Source organism: Eptesicus fuscus, chromosome 7 (assembly GCF_027574615.1).
Source record: "Eptesicus fuscus isolate TK198812 chromosome 7, DD_ASM_mEF_20220401, whole genome shotgun sequence".
In the NCBI taxonomy this organism is placed as follows: Eukaryota; Metazoa; Chordata; class Mammalia; order Chiroptera; family Vespertilionidae; genus Eptesicus; species Eptesicus fuscus.
Window position 1 is genome coordinate 59,897,249 of NC_072479.1, and position 18,413 is coordinate 59,915,661.

At 54.2% G+C, this 18,413-nt stretch overlaps 2 protein-coding genes across 4 annotated transcripts; one reads left to right on the forward strand and one right to left on the reverse strand.

Annotated features, from left to right (window-relative positions):
- The first annotated feature begins 5,504 nt into the window (after positions 1-5,504).
- On the forward strand, positions 5,505-8,401 carry C1QL4 (complement C1q like 4). The gene is made up of 2 exons (XM_008140642.3): positions 5,505-6,041; positions 7,852-8,401. Exons 1-2 carry the CDS (start codon positions 5,505-5,507, stop codon positions 8,029-8,031), a joined length of 717 nt encoding a protein of 238 aa, XP_008138864.1. The 3' UTR covers positions 8,032-8,401.
- Positions 8,402-9,184: 783 nt separating this feature from the next.
- TROAP (trophinin associated protein) lies at positions 9,185-15,743 on the reverse strand. 3 transcript variants are annotated; one of them, XM_054718467.1, is made up of 15 exons: positions 15,696-15,743; positions 15,304-15,452; positions 15,020-15,206; positions 14,151-14,308; positions 13,930-14,067; positions 13,655-13,737; positions 13,089-13,141; positions 12,537-12,658; positions 11,491-11,607; positions 11,300-11,383; positions 11,156-11,185; positions 10,787-10,921; positions 9,993-10,626; positions 9,530-9,723; positions 9,185-9,364 (listed from the first exon to the last, which is right to left on the reverse strand). In XM_054718467.1, exons 2-15 carry the CDS (start codon positions 15,445-15,447, stop codon positions 9,317-9,319), a joined length of 2,127 nt encoding a protein of 708 aa, XP_054574442.1. In that variant the 5' UTR covers positions 15,448-15,452; positions 15,696-15,743; the 3' UTR covers positions 9,185-9,316. The 3 variants fall into 3 exon arrangements, with proteins under 3 accessions (XP_054574442.1, XP_054574441.1, XP_054574440.1); XM_054718466.1 differs by having other exon boundaries at positions 11,156-11,215; XM_054718465.1 differs by having other exon boundaries at positions 11,156-11,383.
- Between the last annotated feature and the right edge of the window lie 2,670 nt (positions 15,744-18,413).

An 18,413-nucleotide genomic window follows, 5' to 3' on the forward strand; every position in this document is an offset into this window, starting at 1 on the left:
GAATCTGAGCCGCTGCGCGCGACTCCCACGCGAGCCAGGCTGGCCTGGGGTGCAGGACCAGGAGTCGCGGATCGACCCGGGGCCGGGTGGGTGTGGGGCTCCTTCCGTCTCCTGTTTGTTGGAGGAGAGGGAAAAGCTGGGGGTGCTAGGCAGAAAGAGCATCCTAGGGCCGACGACGCTTAGCCGAACCCTCGGGGCTTTGCACAGGGCGCCGTCTCCTGGGTTCCGGCCCCCGCACCAGCCAGCACCCCTCCTTCGGCCCCCACCACCCCTCCTCTGCTCACCTGTCGGTCTCCCAGAGCGGGATCCAATATCCCGGCGGAGAACTGAGGGGTCTGACAGCTGTCTGTGCAGCCTCTCGCCGCATTTCATTAACTGGCGGCTGGGCAGGAGGACGGTGGGGACGAGGGGGTCGCAAAAGGAGGTGGCGAGGAAGGTTAGGGCGAGGAGCTGCACCTGGCCAGGGGTCAAGGGCTGCGGAAGCAAGTCTGCAGCGGCTGTGGCCTGACGGACACTTTAGAGGCAATCTCTACCCGCTCCCTGCGGGGCTAGGAGCCCTCCTCTGCCCTCTGGGCGCTGGCGCGGTTCTTTGAACCCAAGGCTGCACGGAGCTGCGGTTCGAGGGGCTCTTGCAGCAGATGAGTGGGGGCCCTAGGCCCTGCGGCTGAGGCCTTTGGATCCTCCTCTGTGCAAGGGGGCAAAGTGCGTGCATGCTCTTAGGGCCATGACTGTTTTCCCACTGGAGGTGGGAGTGGAAGAGCGGTCCTCAGTCCTCTTGGCCAGCTCTTCTCCCTTCCACCTCTTGAGCACATTTTCCTCAGGCTGGCTTCATATTCCTCTCTCCTTCTGAACAGCTCTTTTCCTCAGCCAATGTGCACTGGCATCTGTTAGCTGGAAACTGAACACCCATTGGGTGTCCCTCAGTCTCCATAGAGCTGGTGGTTGGAGATGGGGACTATGCTGAGCCAAGTACGTAGCCTGTTGGCTTCACACACAGATCTCCCCTCCAACGGGAGTTCAAATCTCTCTCCCTACTCCTGTCCTGCTTCTCTCGCCCTTCCACTGCCCTTTCTCTTCTCCGGGGCACTGAGAAGGAAGCCAGGAGATGAGAATTCGTTTCAGTGCTGCCACTTATGGGCTATCTAGGACAAGCCATTTCTCCTTTCTGGACCCCAGTTTCCTCATCTGTAAAATGGAGACAATATATTTGCCTCTCAGCATGCTGCGAGGCTGCAATGAGAACTTGCATGTAAAAGCCCTAACACACAGGAAACACTCAATAATGTTATTTCCCTTTCTATGCTATCAGGCGGGCAATGTCCCTTTCTCTTCATATCAAGGGTCTAGTACCAGGCAACCCAAGCCGCTTCCAACCCTGTGTCATCTTAGACATGGGAGCTGAAAGCCAGAATGTGTGTATGGGGTGGGGAGGGAGGAGAACCACATTATGAATGACTCTAAAAGGTGGGGAAGGAAGGAGTGCAAGGGGGCGGGGGGAAGTGCTTCCTTAGATCTTAATGTAACATCAGCCAGCTGGTTCCTCTCCTTTTACAGATAAGGAAACTGAGGCTTGTGGAGGTTACACTGCAATGACAAGAGCTGATTACACTGCCAGAATCTTCCCTCCCATGAGCCCTTTATTGCTCATCTCCTCACCCCCTTTTTTCCCCTTGAGGGCATTGGGATCAGTGATTAGGAAGGTGGGAAAAGGAACAAAAAGAGAGAACCTTCAAGAAGCCAGGACCTTTCTGCTAGACTTCATAAAATTTTAACATGAAAACTTCCACAGAGTAGAAGGCACATATTACATGCAAATAATATGCTAATCACATGCTAATCAAAAGTCTGGTCCTCAGAACTCTGAGGCACACCTGGCTGTAAGCCCTGGGGGGAAATTCTTGAGAGACCCCTGGGTTCCAGGACAGGACCAGTGGGGAGGGGCTCCATTTAGGGTGAGGTTATGGAGTTAGGATTCATATTAGGATTGGAAAGGAGTCAAGTGTATAATTTGGGATTAGGGTCAGGATTAGTGCAGAGTCAGGGTGGAGGTTAAGGCAAGATTCAGGCTAAACTGTGCTTTTATAGAGCGGAGCCTAGGGACCTCCTTGAAGGCTTCCTCTCTCCTCTTCTCCCCCATCAGCCTTGTCCCCACCTCCATTGCTCCTTCTGTGTCCTGTAGCACAACCTTCTCTCCTACCTCCCCTTCCCAACCGTATCACCTCCCTGGGGCCTCCGAGTTTGGTTCCCCAAGAGCTCTGGGGAAATAATCCCAGGTCCCAGCCTGGGCCCCAGAATTTCCTCTTGAACCCAGACACTTGGCTTTTGGCCTCAGGAGCACTGGCCTTGACCCTACCCAGATCCCTCCTTGTGACAGCTGCAGGGGAAGAAATAAGGACCTAGTGAGCTGGCAGCTTCATTCCAGAGCGTGGGGAAAGAGCAACAGAACATGAATAAATTCATGGAGCTGGCCCCTCAGCTCCCTGTGAGCCAAGCCTGCTCCCCCCACCACACACACCCGCCTGCAGCCTGCCGGTCAACGCAGCAGCTCGTAGCCTGGGCTGGGGATAGGCGGAGAAGGGAAGCTCCAGGGAGAAGAGGGCTGAGGTGAGGGGCTCAAAAAGAGGGTCTTGGTGAGTCCGAGAGTGGGGTGGGGAGCAGGGCTGAGCAAAGATTGCCTCAGGTGAGTGGAGGGAGTGGGGAGGAGAAAGGAGAGGAGTGGCAGGACCTGGGGTCGATGGGGCTTGAGGATCAGGCAGGAGAGGCTGATGTGAGCCCTGACCTGCTCTCTTCTCTCTGACCCATCCATCATCCAGCCTGGGGGAGCAGATCTGGAATTAGACATGCACGGCCCCGACATGGCCCTCAGCCTCCCCCCCCCCCACCCCCAGGAAGACAAATGGCGACAAAGACCTTGAATAAAATTTGTATTTATGGTTGGAGGAGGAGGCCCCTCCCCCACTGACTGCCAATTCTTTCTCTCCCAACCCTCTCAAGCATATAGGGGCCTCCCTCCACACAGGCCCACCCTCAGCAACCTCTTTCTCCCTGTACCGTTATGGGCTGGGAGAGGCAGGGACAGGGCACAGTAAAGAAATGAGGAAATCACCTTCACCCAATAATCATGCCCTGGTGTGCTTTGTGCCCTCCATTTTACACATCATTTTCCTATACGTTACAGTCCTGGCCTATCCTAGTCTCTAAGAAGTCCTTTGCAGCTGTCCACCTTCAGGGCCTTCAAACATCCCCACTTTGCCAGTCCTAGAGCCTCTTCTTCATGCCTCTGGCCCTGGGGTCCCTGTAAGCAAGTAATTTCCCCCAGAAGGGCCAGGCCCTAAGGAGGAATGCAGCCACTAGCTTTTTCCCTGGACTCTGACCCCTCACAGAGAGGGATCTATCAAAGCTTGTGTGCCCTCTTTTTCACCGGAGTGCCCGATAGAGTCATCTCTCACAGGAGGCTGTCTAGAACTTCATCTGCATTTTGGTTATGTTAATTTGTAAAACCAACTTCAAACCCCTCCTCCAAACATTTGTTATGTGGGGTCCAACTTCTCTGGCTTTCTATCTAACCACAGACCTCTGAGGAAGGGGGAAGGAAGGTGGCAGAGATCCTAGGGCTGGACAAAAACCTGGGAGTAGGGCAGGGCTGGAACTAGGCTGGGCTGGGCAGGGGAAAGGACCCTTTTCCCCAGTGGACTCCACTCCTCCGAGACAGGAGAGATGGCATTCATAGGGTCCCACATTTAAGGACGAAGAGGAAGACAAATACAAAACCTCTCTTCCAATAGCCCTCACAAAACACACACCAGGACAAAACAATCCACAACCCCAACTCACCCAGGGACACACAAGGCCAGGGTCCCGTGGCTACATCCACATCCACACCTGCCAGCGCACTGTCACAATGCACAGGCCCACAGCCTACCACTCTGCTGGAGGACCGCCCCGCCCCCGCGTCTTCCCCACCGTTGATATGTCACATTGGAGTCCAAACACGGACCTGGGTGTCTCTCTGCAGCGCACCATTTACATTTCTCTCTCGATCTGTCAACCTGTCTCGGCTCCTGTCTCTCTCTCTCTCTCTCTCCGTCTCTGTCTCTCCCTCTCCCCCTCTGGGGCTGTCAGTTAGTCTCTTTTCCAAGCTTTGTCTCTGTCTCTGCGTCTCTATCTGGCTTTCTGTCTCTTTGATTTCTGTCGCTCCTCCTGCTTTCCTGTCGGATTCCTGCTGGCTTCCACAGGCTTGTCCGTTTTCTCACTCTCTCTTGCGGCTCTGTGCTCCCCAGTGCTGGGGGGTCGAGGGCACGGTGGCAGGAGATTTGGCTTTTCTAGTTCAAGACAAAATGTACCGTTGAACCCTTTACCATACGATATTTGGTTATGGGTACTGGGGGGCATGGGTGGTGAATTTCTTTTTTTTTCACCCCCTTTGCTCGTTTGTTTGCTTGTTATATTTTATTTTAATTTTTCTTGGGGGGGGGCTCTTTTTATCTCAGGAATCCACCTGTCTTTTCTCTGTGTGTATCTTGTGTATCTCGACCCCTTTTTATCCCATCGTTATTTTCTGGCTTCCTCTGGGCTCCGGGAATACCCAACTCGGGGTAGAGGGTGAAAGTAAGGATAGGTGGGAACAGTGAACCCATGCAGAATCGCCCAGAGCCGGGCATCAACCATGAGGCGGGGGTCCGCGGGTGGGGGCCGCTGCCTGCCCCGCCCCCGCGTTTCCCGCTCTGGGCGCCAGGGGTCGCTCCGCCCCGGGCCGCTTATAGCGGCTCCCGGCGCGAGGCTGCTCACACCACAGTCACTGCCGCCCCGGGAGGGAGGAGAGGAAGGTTGGGGACGCAGACAGGGAGCACGTTACCAGGGGGGACACGCGGGGCCAGGGCTCCAGCAGGGGCTGGGGCCGCGGCTGGGGTAGGAAGGCGGGTCCGTGCTCGCCAGGAGGTAGAGCGCAAACCTATGAGGAGATCGTGTCCGGTGGGTGCCACCCCCAGCGCACAGCCCGGGACGTCCAGAGCGCGGAGAGTAGTCCCCGCTCCGGCCGGGAGAGATCCGTCTGGGTAGCTGGGGACCTAAGCTCCGCCATCCTTGAGAAAGAAGCTGTCCAGAGAGCAAGCATCCTAGGTCTGTAAGAAGCCAGCCGTCCGAGAAGCCGCAGATGTCAGGCTCCCGGGAACGATAGGCTGCGCAGGGGGTTAACCGAGGACCACCGGCGCCGAACCGTCGGGAGCTGCCCCTGACCCAACCCACGCGGGACCTTCGCCTTGCCGGAAGGTTTGGGGAACCGCGCCGCTGAGGCGGGAGCCGCAGGGGCGGGAGGGGGGGAGGTCGGGCGCAGCTGTCAGGGGGGTCCCGACCCAGGCGCGAGCCCGGCCACCGGTTCGGGGGCCCTCCTAGAGCCCCGAGCCTCCGACGCCATTGCGCCCAAGAGTGAGGAGGATCTGCTGGCCCTGGCTGCGTCGCGTCTGAGCCGCCGCAAGCGGGTGGCGGGCGCGGCCGTCGGGGTGGCCATGGTGCTGTTGCTGCTGGTGGCGATCCCGCTGCTGGTGCACAGCTCCCGCGGGCCAGCGCACTACGAGATGCTGGGTCGCTGTCGCATGGTATGCGACCCGCATGGGCCTCGAGGCCCGGGACCCGACGGCGCGCCTGTCTCCGCGCCCCCCTTCCCGCCGGGCTCCAAGGGAGAGGTGGGCCGGCGGGGAAGGGCAGGTCTTCGAGGGCCCCCGGGACCACCAGGTCCCAGAGGGCCACCAGGAGAGCCGGGCAGGCCAGGTCCCCCAGGCCCTCCCGGCCCCGGCCCCGGCGGGGTGGCGCCCCCTGCCGGCTACGTGCCCCGCATTGCCTTCTATGCGGGCCTGCGGCGGCCACACGAGGGCTACGAGGTGCTGCGCTTCGACGACGTGGTGACTAACGTGGGCAACGCTTACGAGGCGGCCAGCGGCAAGTTCACCTGCCCCATGCCGGGCGTCTACTTCTTCGCTTACCATGTGCTCATGCGCGGCGGCGACGGCACCAGCATGTGGGCAGACCTGATGAAGAACGGACAGGTGAGATCCCCCCCCCCCCCCCGCCCCAACCTCAGATTCACCAAGGCCAAGTAGCTTTCTTAAATTTCCCTGCACTCATTACACAGCCCATCCCCTTCTCCAAACAGCGTCACTGAGTCCAGGAATGCCAGGCTGCCAGGTCCCAGGCAGTGCACAGTAGGCAGGTGTTCCCATGTGGGGCATTCAGCTTGGATTTTTTTTTTTTTAAGGAAAGAGTAAAAAAGAAGGAAAATACTGGCTCATTTTCCATCAGCTCTATGGGTAGTCCCAGGGCCTAGGGCCAATTCTAGAGCGGCCTTACACTCAGCTAATACTGAGTCAGTGGTCAGAGGTAAGAAATGGTCTGTTAGCCAAGGGACCAGCCAGGCAGCTTGAGGGAACGGATTTGGAGAAGGAAAAAGGCAAAGGACGGGTTTGGAGGAGGAAAGGCAAAGCAGAGAAGGTGGGACCTGGCCCAGAAGGCCACACATCCTCCCTGGCAACCTCTGGCCTCCAGGTGCTGCTGCTCCCTGTCCCTGCGGTCAGAGCCAGAGTCACTGCTGCCTCGGCTTAGCTCGAGGACCCAGGCACACAGCAATGGTGAGAGGCCTCAGGCGTAGGGGTTGGTTCAGGTGGAGACTTAGCGGTGACCTCTGAATGCTCCCTCCCCCCACGCGCTGGGATTGGGTGGTGCTGCAGGTGCGGTGCTGCATCAGGCCGGCTCCTCCTGGCTGTGGGAACCCCCCCTCCTGCTGGGCTACAGCCCTCTCCTGCTGCAAGGCCCGCAGGCACTGCTTTGGGGTCTCCTCCCAGCAGGGCCGCCCCAGGAACCCAGGGAAAGGGAGTGAGAGTGTAAGTGTGTCCGTCTGTATGAGATAGATTATGTGTGCAAGTGAGTGTGTATTGATCTGAGTGTGTCTTTGGGTGCTTGGGCTGGTGCAAAGGTGTGAACAAAGAGCCTGTCTATTTGCATGTGGCACTGAGTAGGTGTGCGGTCTATGCGGCGGGGATATCTGTGAGGGGGTGGAAGAGGCAGTGTGTATCTAGAGTGTGCCGGTTTCTGAGGGGGCCGGGGCTGCGTGGCTCCCACTCAGAATTGCACTGCACGGGCGCTGCGGGCCCTGAGGACAGTAAATAGTGATTAGAATAATGATGAATAATTAATGAGTTAATAACCAGCCCCTGCGGGATAGGAAGAGGGGGGTTGGGGGGGCAGGGCTGGCAGCGCGAGGTGAACAGCAGCAACAGGAAGACCAGAGAGGAGGAGGGGCTACCTGTTGGGGAAGAAGGCGACCCCTCTGGGTGCGCTAGAGGGAACTAGGAGGGAAGGGGCACCCCAAGGCACGAATGCATCATTGCACCTTCCCATTTAAGGCCTGCACCCTTGATATGCATGGACACACCTGTGCCCTAACACTTGGGGATAGGAATGCAAGTTTAGGAGGACAGAGGAGGTTCAGAATCTTAGAAATTACAGGCTAATTTTATTTATTAAATGATAATAATAATAGCAAGGCCCTATAGCATTTTCTATGAGCAAAGCACTGTTCTAATACACTTCACATGTAGTAACTACTTTAGGGTAGGCTCTATTATTACCTCCACCTTACAGCTCAAATTGAGGACCAGAGAAGGTGTGAGACTTGCCAGAGTCACACAGCTAGTGAGACTAGTGCCTGAGAAGCTCTGCGATCTCCTGGCCTCTCCTTGTCCACCCCAGCCCCTGCCGCCAGCTACCTTCACTGGCCCCGCTGCACTTACTCCACCCGACCCCTCTCACCACCCCAGCTCCGCAAAGGGAGTGAGGGGGTTGTTCTGTTCTCTCTCGTAGGTCCGGGCCAGCGCCATTGCCCAGGACGCAGACCAGAACTACGACTACGCCAGCAACAGCGTCATCCTGCACCTGGATGTGGGCGATGAAGTCTTCATCAAGCTGGACGGCGGGAAGGTGCATGGCGGGAACACCAACAAGTACAGCACTTTCTCTGGCTTCATCATCTACCCGGACTGAGCCGGCCCCGTCCTCTACCCCCCTCGCTTGCCCTTTGTCTTCTCTTCCCTCCTCACCCACTTTCAGTTGGCCCCACCCAAGGTGCCACCCCATCCTTTGAGACCCAGGCTGTGGGGTGGACCTGCCTGCTCCCGGAGGAGGCCTTACTGGGCAGTCTCTCTCGGTGCGTCCAGGAATTAGTGGCTGGGGAGCGGACCACCCGCATCCTGCGGAAGCAGGTCTGAGAAGGGCGGAGGCTGTGGCCCTCTCTCCCGCTGGGAACTGGGGAACAGTCACAAGCCAGACGTGGCATTGTAGGAGGGAGAACAGAGATAGGAATTCATCTAGGTGGGAGGAGATGTTGGGACTGGGGTAGGCACTGGTCCTCTGTCATGAAACCTCTCTTGCCATCCCCCTTTTCCAGGCTCCAGGCTCCTGCCTTGGCAGCCTTCTTGTGAACTGGAGGAACCAGTGAATTCTTTCCTCGCATTTAAAATCCATTCTGTACAGTCCCCATTTCACCTCTATCTGGGCTGCTGTTGCCTCTTCCAATAAAGTGACATTAGAGAATGTGTGTGCCTCTTAACTGGTGCACAGAGTGGGGACAGAGGGCTGACCCTTACCCACACTCCTCTCAAGGACTCCCACCCACCCTGCCTGAGGCAAAAGCTTAGTTCTTCCCTGCGAGCCTACCTCTGGAGGAGGGGAGTAGCCTAGGGCCTCTGCTGTGATGTGAAGGGGGAGGGGAACGGTATGCGCTTCAGGAGAGCTTCCAGCCTTACACTGTAGGGAGACACCAACAAGGTGGCAAGGATATGGGTCTAGTGTTCGGTGTTCTGCCTGATGCAGGGAAAATTCTAAGAGGATCTCTAGGGGGATGAAGAAGTTGCTGATGGCTCCTGGAAGTGGCACTGACCTTAAGAACCAGGGAGAAAAACAGGTGACCAAAGGGGACAATGAGTGTTGCCCCCACACTCATAGAGCTTGCTGAGTGGGTGGGGTGAACAAGAGAGGGATGATTTCTTCCCTTCAGGACAGATCTAAGGTGAGGGAGCCGGGGATCCTGACAGCCCAGAGCTGGCTCTAAGTTGGAGGACACTGCCACCAAGTGGGCAACTGGAGAGCAACAGCAGGTGCTGGCCCAGGTCAGACCAGCGGGAAAGATATACTCAGACACTTTAGAAACTTTATTGAAGGATAAAAGGGTGTCGACTCCCAGACTCCCAATCCCATAGGGTGGACCGACAATAAATAAGGGCTAAAAGGAAGGATTAAGACAGGGCAGGAACGGGTGGAAGTGGGTGCCTCATGTCGGAGAGTCCGGAGGGGCGGCAGAACCAATTGGAATAAAACACTGGAGAGAGAGAAAGACCTTGTCACAGCCCAGCCATCCTTGAACTGAGCCAACGCTTCCCCAATAATCTTTACGAAGGAGCCAAGGTTGGCCCCTTAGCTCTGCTTCCTACTTCCCACAAGCTTGGTGTGCAGGCGCAGCTTGGCTGTGGATGGGGAGGCTCACCAGGGCATCCTGCCAGTCCAATAACTTGGCCACTGGATTGGTGCAGACACGAGAGGGGCCGGAGGGAGGGGCTCGGCGGGTGTAGAAGGCACACTCATCATCCAGGCGCACCTCATGGGAGCAGTGGATAGCGGTCAGGCATGCTTTGAGGCGCTGCCTCAGGGCCAGGGTTCGAGGAGCCAGACTGCTGGGGCCTGGGGGTCCATGGGCCAGAGTTCAGGGTGGGCTCTGGAGTTCCTTACTCTCACCTTATATTGCCCTTTCTCGATCCCCCACCAAGAGGCAAGCCAATTAGGAGCATAGGACTGGAGCCCAGCTCCTCCCATCTTCATGAAGGAAAGCCAGGCTGGGCAAGGTAGGTGGAAGCAAGCAAGCCTGGGATCACCTGGTACAGGGCAGAGGTCCTGCTCCCAGTGAGATGAGGACCTCCTTTGTTCACAACCCCTTCCAACCAACTACTTACCTGCCTGGCCTGTTGGGGGCCTCAGAGACTGGAGTGAGTGGATAGTGGGGCTGGCACAAAGTGGGCGTTGAGAGGAGAAGATCACACTGGTGGTCGCTGGAGCCCACTGACCGCAGCAGGACTGTGGACTAGGCCCTGTACTCCTAGGTTCCAGAGAGCAGACCTCTGATGCCTCCGGCTCTACCCGAGGGGAGGGCTCTGGAAGAACAGTCTGCCTCTGGAGGCAGGCCTGAACGGATCCAGGCTCTACAGGAGGGCAAGCCTCAGATACCTCAGGCTGCTTCTGGGTGGTAGGCTCTGGTATCTCAGGCTCCCTCCTATGGCAGGGCTCTGGGGGCCCTGGCTCTACCGGAGGGCAGGGCTGAGCTGCCTCAGGCTCTGCTCCAGGGCACAGCTGTGGTTCCCCACACTCCTCTGGAAAGCAGGGCTTTGGCAGTCCAGAGTGCTGTAACAGTTCAGGAAGGCGGAAAGCCCCAGAATTCTGCTCTGGGGCGTTCAGAGTTCTAGGAATCTCTGCCAGCAGGGACTGAAGTTCAACCATATCCAGAGAGGAGCCTCCGTTAGAGGGGGCACACTTGCTCCCTGCCAGCCCGTCTACCTCCTGTTGCAAAAGCTGCTTCAGGATACTGATGCGCTGTGTGTGGGAGAGAAGACCCCAGTGTGATGTCAAGATGAGGGTCCAAGTCTCTGCCCACACTGTCCTAGTCCCATACCCCCTTTCGCCTCCCATTTCTCCCTTCCCCAGCCATGTCTCTGCCCATTAGGCATCAAAGCTGTTGCCCACAAAGACCCACCTGCATCTTCAGCTCTTGGAGGTTGGGAGTTCTACTAGGGTGGGGTCCATGAGGAGTTGCCACAGGCGGTTTCCCAGACCCCTCCTGTAACCTTCTACAACTCTCCTGGTCAAATAGCCGGACTGCAATCTGCTCCTGCCACATGGGAAGAGAGAGGGGCCATGTGAGGAAGCCTGGTTGGGACAGGAAGACCCGCCTGAGTCCCACCCTCATGAGGAAGGGGTCAGGTTTTTAAATTGAGAGGCCCTAGACTAAGATTAGGAGGGGCAGCAGAGAAGCAGGGAGAGTTAGAGAGCCCACCTGCCACAAACTGTCAGGCCAACAGGACAGAGTGAGGGATTTCAGCATGGGAAGGCTTTGGGCACTTACCCAGGGCAGGGCAGGCTCTTCAGGGCAAGACTGAGGAGAGAGGCCACTCAAACACTGAGCCTGGGACAAAAGTGAGATATCATAACTCTTCCTATACCCATCCATTCCCTTCCTATACCAGCTACCTCCCCTGCCCTCTCTTACCTGCTGAGCCTTGGGGGCCGATGGGATGGGTGTGAACTGGGTTTTGGGGCGAATGGCAAGACGCCGCAACACTGAATATGAGGGCTGGGGAGAGATGGAGTTGGCTGAGCAGTGACAAAACCTAGACCTAGCAGGGATCCCAGCCAGACTGTTCTGCCCTTGCCCAGCCCCGAGGAGCTGTGGACACAAACCGGAGCTGAGGAGGCAGGGGAGGGAACACGCTTGGCCAATCCAAAGGGGGATGGGCGGGGGATGGATGGTAGCAGCCCAGGGCCAGGGGAGGGCATCAGGTGGCCGTCACGGCTGTCCTGTGGAGAGGAACAAGGTGGAAGAGTGATCCCTCCTTCCTTGCCTTCCTCGGTCTTGCCAGCCAGCGTGATTCTTTTAAGACTTAATCAAATCATGTTGCTCCCTTGTTCATTCCCTCTCCCCATGGCTTTCCACTCATTCCAAGTAGAATCCAAGGTCTTACTCTGGTTTGTAAATCCTTCCCCAGTCCAATCCCGAAATTGCTCTAACCTCACTTCCTGTCATTCTCCTTCCTCACTTCAGAGTTGCCGGTCTCCTTTTCGCTGATCCTTAAATAAACTAGGCATATTTCCTCCTCAGCGCCTTTGCATCTGCAGTTCTCCTGGCATGTTCTTCCCCCAAATATCTGGATGGCTTATTCCCTCAGCTCCTCTGGTCTTCACTTAAATGTCATCTTCTCAATAAGATCCCCCTGACCAACCAATTTGAATTTGCAATACCACCTCCCCACTTCCACTTCCGTGCCTTATTTATTACAGAGAACTTATCACCATCTGACACACTATATATTTTTACAATGTGTTTACTTTCTGTCTCCCCTTTCTAGAATGTGAACTTATTTGCTACTGTATATCCAGAACCTAGAACAGTGCTTAACACACAGTAGCTTCTCTATTCATACTGTGAAGTGAATGAATGAATGCTTTGGCTGACATGTGTCAGATCTCTCCGCACTGACCTGATGGTGATACAAATATATACCAGACTGTGACCTCTCACCTCCAGGCCCCAGATACCTGGTAAACAGAGGCCAGTCCCTCTCTGGAGAGGGCATGGGCTCATCAGGAGCAAACCCAGATCCAATTAACATCTGAAGCCCAGGACTACCTGGCTATACCCACAATCCTCAGTGTTAGCTGCTGCTGGGGAACTTCCCCAGGTATCTCCCCTGCCCCACTTCCCCTATCCCAGAAGGGACCCATCTCACCTTGGTGTGGGTTAGCCCCCGGCTATCTCTTAATGGAACCCACTGGGCCAGACCAGGAGGGCCCCTTCCTCCTTCATCTGAGTGAGTGACTACTTCATGTTCTCCTTCCAGGACAGAGGAAGCTAGGAGGAGATAGAAAATTTCTGTGGTATCTGGAACACCTACCAAAGTTTGGCACAGGGCTTTGCAACCTCAAAAGAGGGTATATCAGTTTGACAGCCCCCACTGCCCCATCAAGGGTGGAGATCCATCTAATACCTCAGTAATCACTTATTAATCTGAATACCCTGAGTGGGCTCAGGATGAGCCGGATAAAATAGTGAGTGGAAGGCAATTCTTGTAGGAAGTGGCAGGAAGAGGGTAGGGATCACATCCTTTGACGAAAAGTGCAACTGGGCCAACCTCTGGCCTATCAAGAAGGTCTCTTCCTCTCCAGCTCCTTCTGATCTGGCCTTGCCCCTTTCCCCCCAGCCCACTGAGCTTTTTCCTCTTGATCCCCACTGCAGACAGCCCACTTGCCCCTGTTCTCTCCCCATGGCCAGACACACTCACCACGCTGGTCTGGGGTCTCCAGGTGCAATCCCGAGGCCTGGCTCACTGCAGTCCTGATGACAATAAGGGCAGCATCTAGAAGTCACTGAGTATCAAGTATGAGCTGGGCACTGTGCTAACTGCTTTACAAACATCAGCTCATTTAATTCTCACCACAACTTCTAATGATGGCACAAACATTACCCTCATTTGACAGATAAAAAAAAATTGAAGTCTGGAGATTAAGGCAAGCTTGCACAACTAGCAAGTTTGTTAAGAGTCAGGAATCAAACCCAGATTCCATTTATTGCCACAATCTGTGCTTGAGCCACTAATCAAAAGAGATAGCACCTCTCATTTTTGTACCCTTCCACCCCCACAACCGGAAGGAACTGATGTCCTACTGAAGCCTGGATAACAAGGCCTGAATCCTATTCCAAGGGCTCACCTGGGCAGTCACAGGTCCACCCTCCCTTTTCCCCTCCTGGTTGGTGGGAAGTCCTAAAGCTACTGGAAGACCCTAGCTCTGAGGGACCCCTGTATGGAGCATTGGATCATTCTTTTCCAAATGACCTCCTCCTTCTCACCGGCTGCTGCCACCTGTCTCTCTTTTTAGCTCCTGGAAGCTGGGGCGAGCAGAGGAGTGAAAGGAAGGTCCTGAAGGTGGAATCTGACCCATAAAAGCAAAAGAAAAAAAGCAGAGTCAGAGGTGAGCCCCAAACCTTCAGGCTTCACCACCAACCCCATCTGCCTCCGCAGACCCGCTTTGGGTCACCATGAGATACCTCCTCTCCCAAGGTCAGCCATCTCCCCGGAAGGAGCTCCCAGAAACACTGAGTATCAGCCCCCCAAGGGCACTCACCACCGCCTCTAGCTTCTGGGGGCACAAGGTCCAGCTGCGGGGTCCTGGTCCCTCTAGCCTCGAAAAGCAGGAAGCCCTGGCAGGGTCTAGTCGGTTTTGGGGGGTTCTGGGAGCCAAATATGCAGAGGCGCGGGTACCCTGGGATCCCAAAAGAGGCTATCAGCTCAGGAATCCCTCCTCAGTCCACCCCAGCCTGATCTCATCATATTCTGTCTCATTACCTGGCCCCTCCGGATGGTGCCTCCCTGGCTCTCTCGAACCAGTACTCTCTGAGCCAGACTGGGCTGGCGCCCCAGGCGACAGCTCTGCACCCCCTCACCTGACAGGATGGTAGCCAGGGCCTCAGGGTCAGCCACAAACTCTATGACCCCTGGAATCTCTGTAAAGGAAGAGAATGAAAGGTGACATGGGAAAGGAAGAGGGAAAGCTAAGAGGGGCCCGGTACCCTAATGTAGCCACCTGGAGGTGCAACAGTAAGCCAGAGACTCATATAATAGGACTCAACTCACCAAATGTTCACAGAACTTTATGTAAGACACTATTCTAGGCCCTGGGGCTCCGAGATGAATAAGACAAAGCCCATCCTCAAAAAGCTATCATCAAACTATAGAGAGGTAACAGACTCAAGCCAAAGCATGGACATGCGCGCTGGCTGGGTAGCTCAGTTGGTTAGTGTCATCCCAATACACCAAGGTTCAGGTCCTATCCCCAGTCTGGGCGCCGACAAGAATCAACCAATGAGTGCATAAATAAGTGGGACAACAAATGGATGTTTCTCTCTCCTCCCCTTCCTCTCTCTAAAATTTAAAAGCCAAAAACCAATTATGGACATGTTATAACAGAGTATAGCAAAGTATTAGAACACAGAGCAATTGATTGTGACTGGAGAGCTGGAAAAGGCTTTAGAAGAGATGACATTTTGCTGAAGGAAGGAGAGGGTTTCTAAGAGCAAAGAGATTTCCAGGAGCAGGGACTAGGAAGGACTCATATAACGTCAGCAGGAGACTAGAGCAGTACAAAGCCCCCATACTCCACCATCTCCATCTCATTCTCCCCACCAGGAGACTGTGTTCTAGTTTCCAACAAGTACCTTTCTGGGGAGGGGGCCCAGGCCCCACACTTTGCTCCTTAGGGCTAGGCCTCAGCTCCTCCAATGGTTTCCGAAGCAGAGTGCTCCCCACCAATCTCTCTGATTTTTGTGTTTGATGTGTGACTTTTGGCCTGTGGCCTGCTGAGTCAACAAGGGGACGTTGAGTACTGAACTTCTGCTCCAATCTCTGGGGGAGGGAAGGACAAAAAAAAATTCAGCGTTGGGGTCCATTGCTGGTGTGTGCTGCCTCCTTGTAGCTACTGTCTTCACCAAGCCCCTCTTACCTTTGGATCTTGGTTCTCCCGTTCCAAGTCGCAGGGCTTGCGTGTGGGGAGAGGCGGGCATCTCTTTGAGCGAACCGGAATCTTGCTCGGGGTGGGTGATACACCCCGGAGGAGAGGATCCTTCTTGGTTTGGAAGGTGGTCATGACGGCTACAATTGAGATGGGGAAGAAGGCAGGACCAGGAATCAAAGGTCAGCCAGCATGGGGCATTGGTGCGGTGCTCACACCCCTGCTACTTCCACCTTCGCTCAAATGCCTGCGCCCAGAAGACCCGGCGCCTGCAAGGCCGGCTCTTCTGGGTGCCACTTCCAGACACCCTGAGCCTATTCTTTCGCCCCAGGACCCCGAGCTGCCTCTCCTCCTTAAAAACCTCCAAGATCCCCGTGCCACACCTTCCCCGGAACCCCTCAGGGTCTCCCCCTCTTCTTCGCTTTTTCCCAGACTTGCCTTCTGGGGCAGCTCCTTCTCCAGTTTGTAAAATACGCCAAGCTCCTGATTGGCTCGTCCGCGCTCTAGGAGGCGCGTGACGCAAGACTCAGCCGTCCAATCCGCAGGCTTCATGGGCGGGACCAAAAATAGGACTAGTAGTCGAACCACTTTCTAGCTTGTCGCGGCTCCGTCAGCCAATCCGAGAGCGGAGCGCGGGGTGCGAGGCGAGGAGGAAGGGGGCGGCCGTTCTGAGGCCGGGAAGTCTGAGGCATAACGGGTGACCTTGTACTCTCGCGAGGTCTCGGGACTGGTGAGGGAAGGGCCGGCCGTCCTGGCTGGGGCTAGCTCCGTGGGCGGCGGCATGGGGAGTCCCCGGACCCCGACGCTGATCGGAGTGCGGCGCCCAGCTTTGGGGACGCCATTCCAGACACCTAAGAAAACGTTTCCTCCGAGGGGCCTTCCTTGAACCCCTCTACTCATAACCCACCCTACTCTAAACGGATTTGGTGATGTGCTCCCAAAGAACAGTGCTTGTTTCCTCTGAACATGTCAGGTGCTAATTGTATATTCATGAATGTGGACACAATAAATGATGTTTATTAAACTCGGTCTCCCCCCGCTAGGCCTCCATGAGGGTGGTGGTGAGCCTTTATGTTTGGCTTACTATCACATTTTCAATGCCTCGCATTGTGCCCAGCTTATAAAGGTGCTCAATATTTGTTGAATGAGTCACTAGATGAATGAATAATTGATCAAATGAATGCACGGAAAGACAAGAAAGATCTCCAAGAAGAAGCAATATTTGAACTTCCTCTTTAAAAACAGAACATTATTCATATCAAGCAAATATGAAAGACTATGGAGTGTTCGGAGAATACTGAGTCCTTAGGGGTAGATGCAACATAGGAAATAAAACTAGAAAGATGGTCTGAGCTGAGGGAAAGGGAAGGTCACCTTATCCCACTAACAGGTGCTATACATGTGCCAAATCCTAAATCCTAACCACAAGCACCGTGTGCCTGCTGTGTGTAAGGCCCTTTGCTAGGCATTGGGGATACCAGAAGGAATGAGGCTTTGAAGGATGGGGAAGCACCAGGATGGAGGTTGGCTGCACTGTGTCTTCATGTCCATTTAAGGTAGTGCAGGTTGGTCCTCATCTTCACAAACTTGGAAACTAGAATTTGTCAGGCTACCTAGGGTAGATCTTTGGACTGACACACTAATCAAATTTGTAAGAGGAATTAAGTGATTTCTTATGAGTGGTATACCTTTTGATAACCAAAATATATATGCCTAGTCTTCAGGGCACCAGCTTCACAGAATCAAGGCACAAGGGAGACTGGTTTTATATCAGAAGTCTTTAAAAGAGCCAATACTCAGAATATCTGCCATACCTCTCAGAGCATACAACCTGTTTTCTTTTAATATATATTTTTATTGGTTTTTTACAGAGAGGAAGGGAGAGGGAGAAGAAAAGGGATAGAGAGCTAGAAACATTGGTGGGAGAGAAACATCAATCAGCTACCTCCTGCACACTCCCCACTGGGGATGTGCCCGCAACCAAGGTACATGCCCTTGACCGGAATTGAACCTGGGACCCTTGAGTCCACAGGCCGACGCTCTATCCACTGAGCCAAACAGGTTAGGGCACAACCTGTTTTCTACACATCAATCAGAGTGGTCTGCTTCTGTTTGTCTTTGCTGGACCTTACCTACAGAGACTTGAATTAATCTTCTTATTCAGGTTATAACAGTGTTTTCATTGATGTACAAGCCATCTCTCTTGTTTTATTCTATCACCTCCTTTCATTCTCTGTCTGCTCTCCTATTCTTCTTCCCCATAGATACCCCCTCAAATGCGATTGCCGTGTGTTCCTAACTATGCATGTATGCTTGAGTTTCCTATTACTGCTATCAAAATTGCCATAAATTTAGTGGCTTTGTAAAACAATACAGATTTATTCTCTTTCTGATCTGGAGGTCAGAAATCTAGAATCAAGTATTGGCAGGGTTCCATTCCTTCTGGAGGCTTCAGGGGAGAGTCTGTTTGCTTGCCTTTTCCAGCTTCTAGCTGCCAACATTCCTCAGTTTGTGGCCCCTTCTTCCTTCTCTATAGCTTCTTGCTCTGTCATCACATTTACTACTCACTCACTTCTGCCTCCCTCTTATAAAGACCCTGTAATCAAATCAGGTCTACCATATAATCAGGATAATATCCCCATCTCAAGGTACTGAACTTAATCACACCTGTGAAATCTCTTTTGCCATATATAGGGGATTCAGGGATTAAGATGTAGACATCTTTGGGGGGGGTGCATTATTCAACCTAGTACAGGTTGTTTAGTGTATGCGTTTTAAATTTGCATAAGTGGCATTGCCATTTTATTTTATTTGTACTTTTTTCCAGTCAACTGTGTCTAGGATCCATCCTTATTGCTATATATAATCAAGTTTATTGCTTCCGACAGCTTCCGACTGTGTCCTGCATAGGAGTCCATAGTAGATATCCATCATAGTTTCATAGTTTACTTATCCATTCTGCACTTCTACAAACAATTCTAGAGAAATATCTTCTTACCTGGTCCCCTTTGAACCCATTCAAGAACTTTCCTGGGATACATACCTTGTACAGATGGAATTTTGGGGTCATGAGGGTTATGCACACTTAACTTCACTAACTA

Coding starts and splice junctions, on each gene's coding strand:
- C1QL4 (XM_008140642.3), top strand. CDS start 5,505: ATGGTGCTGTTGCTGCTGGTGGCGATCCCGCTGCTGGTGCACAGCTCC. Junction 6,042..7,851: donor ACCTGATGAAGAACGGACAG/GTGAGATCCCCC, acceptor TCTCTCTCGTAG/GTCCGGGCCAGCGCCATTGC.
- TROAP (XM_054718465.1), bottom strand. CDS start 15,447: ATGACCACCTTCCAAACCAAGAAGGATCCTCTCCTCCGGGGTGTATCA. Junction 13,738..13,929: donor CCCAGAAGCTAGAGGCGGTG/GTGAGTGCCCTT, acceptor TTTATGGGTCAG/ATTCCACCTTCAGGACCTTC. Junction 10,922..11,155: donor AAGAGCCTGCCCTGCCCTGG/GTAAGTGCCCAA, acceptor CCCATGTGGCAG/GAGCAGATTGCAGTCCGGCT.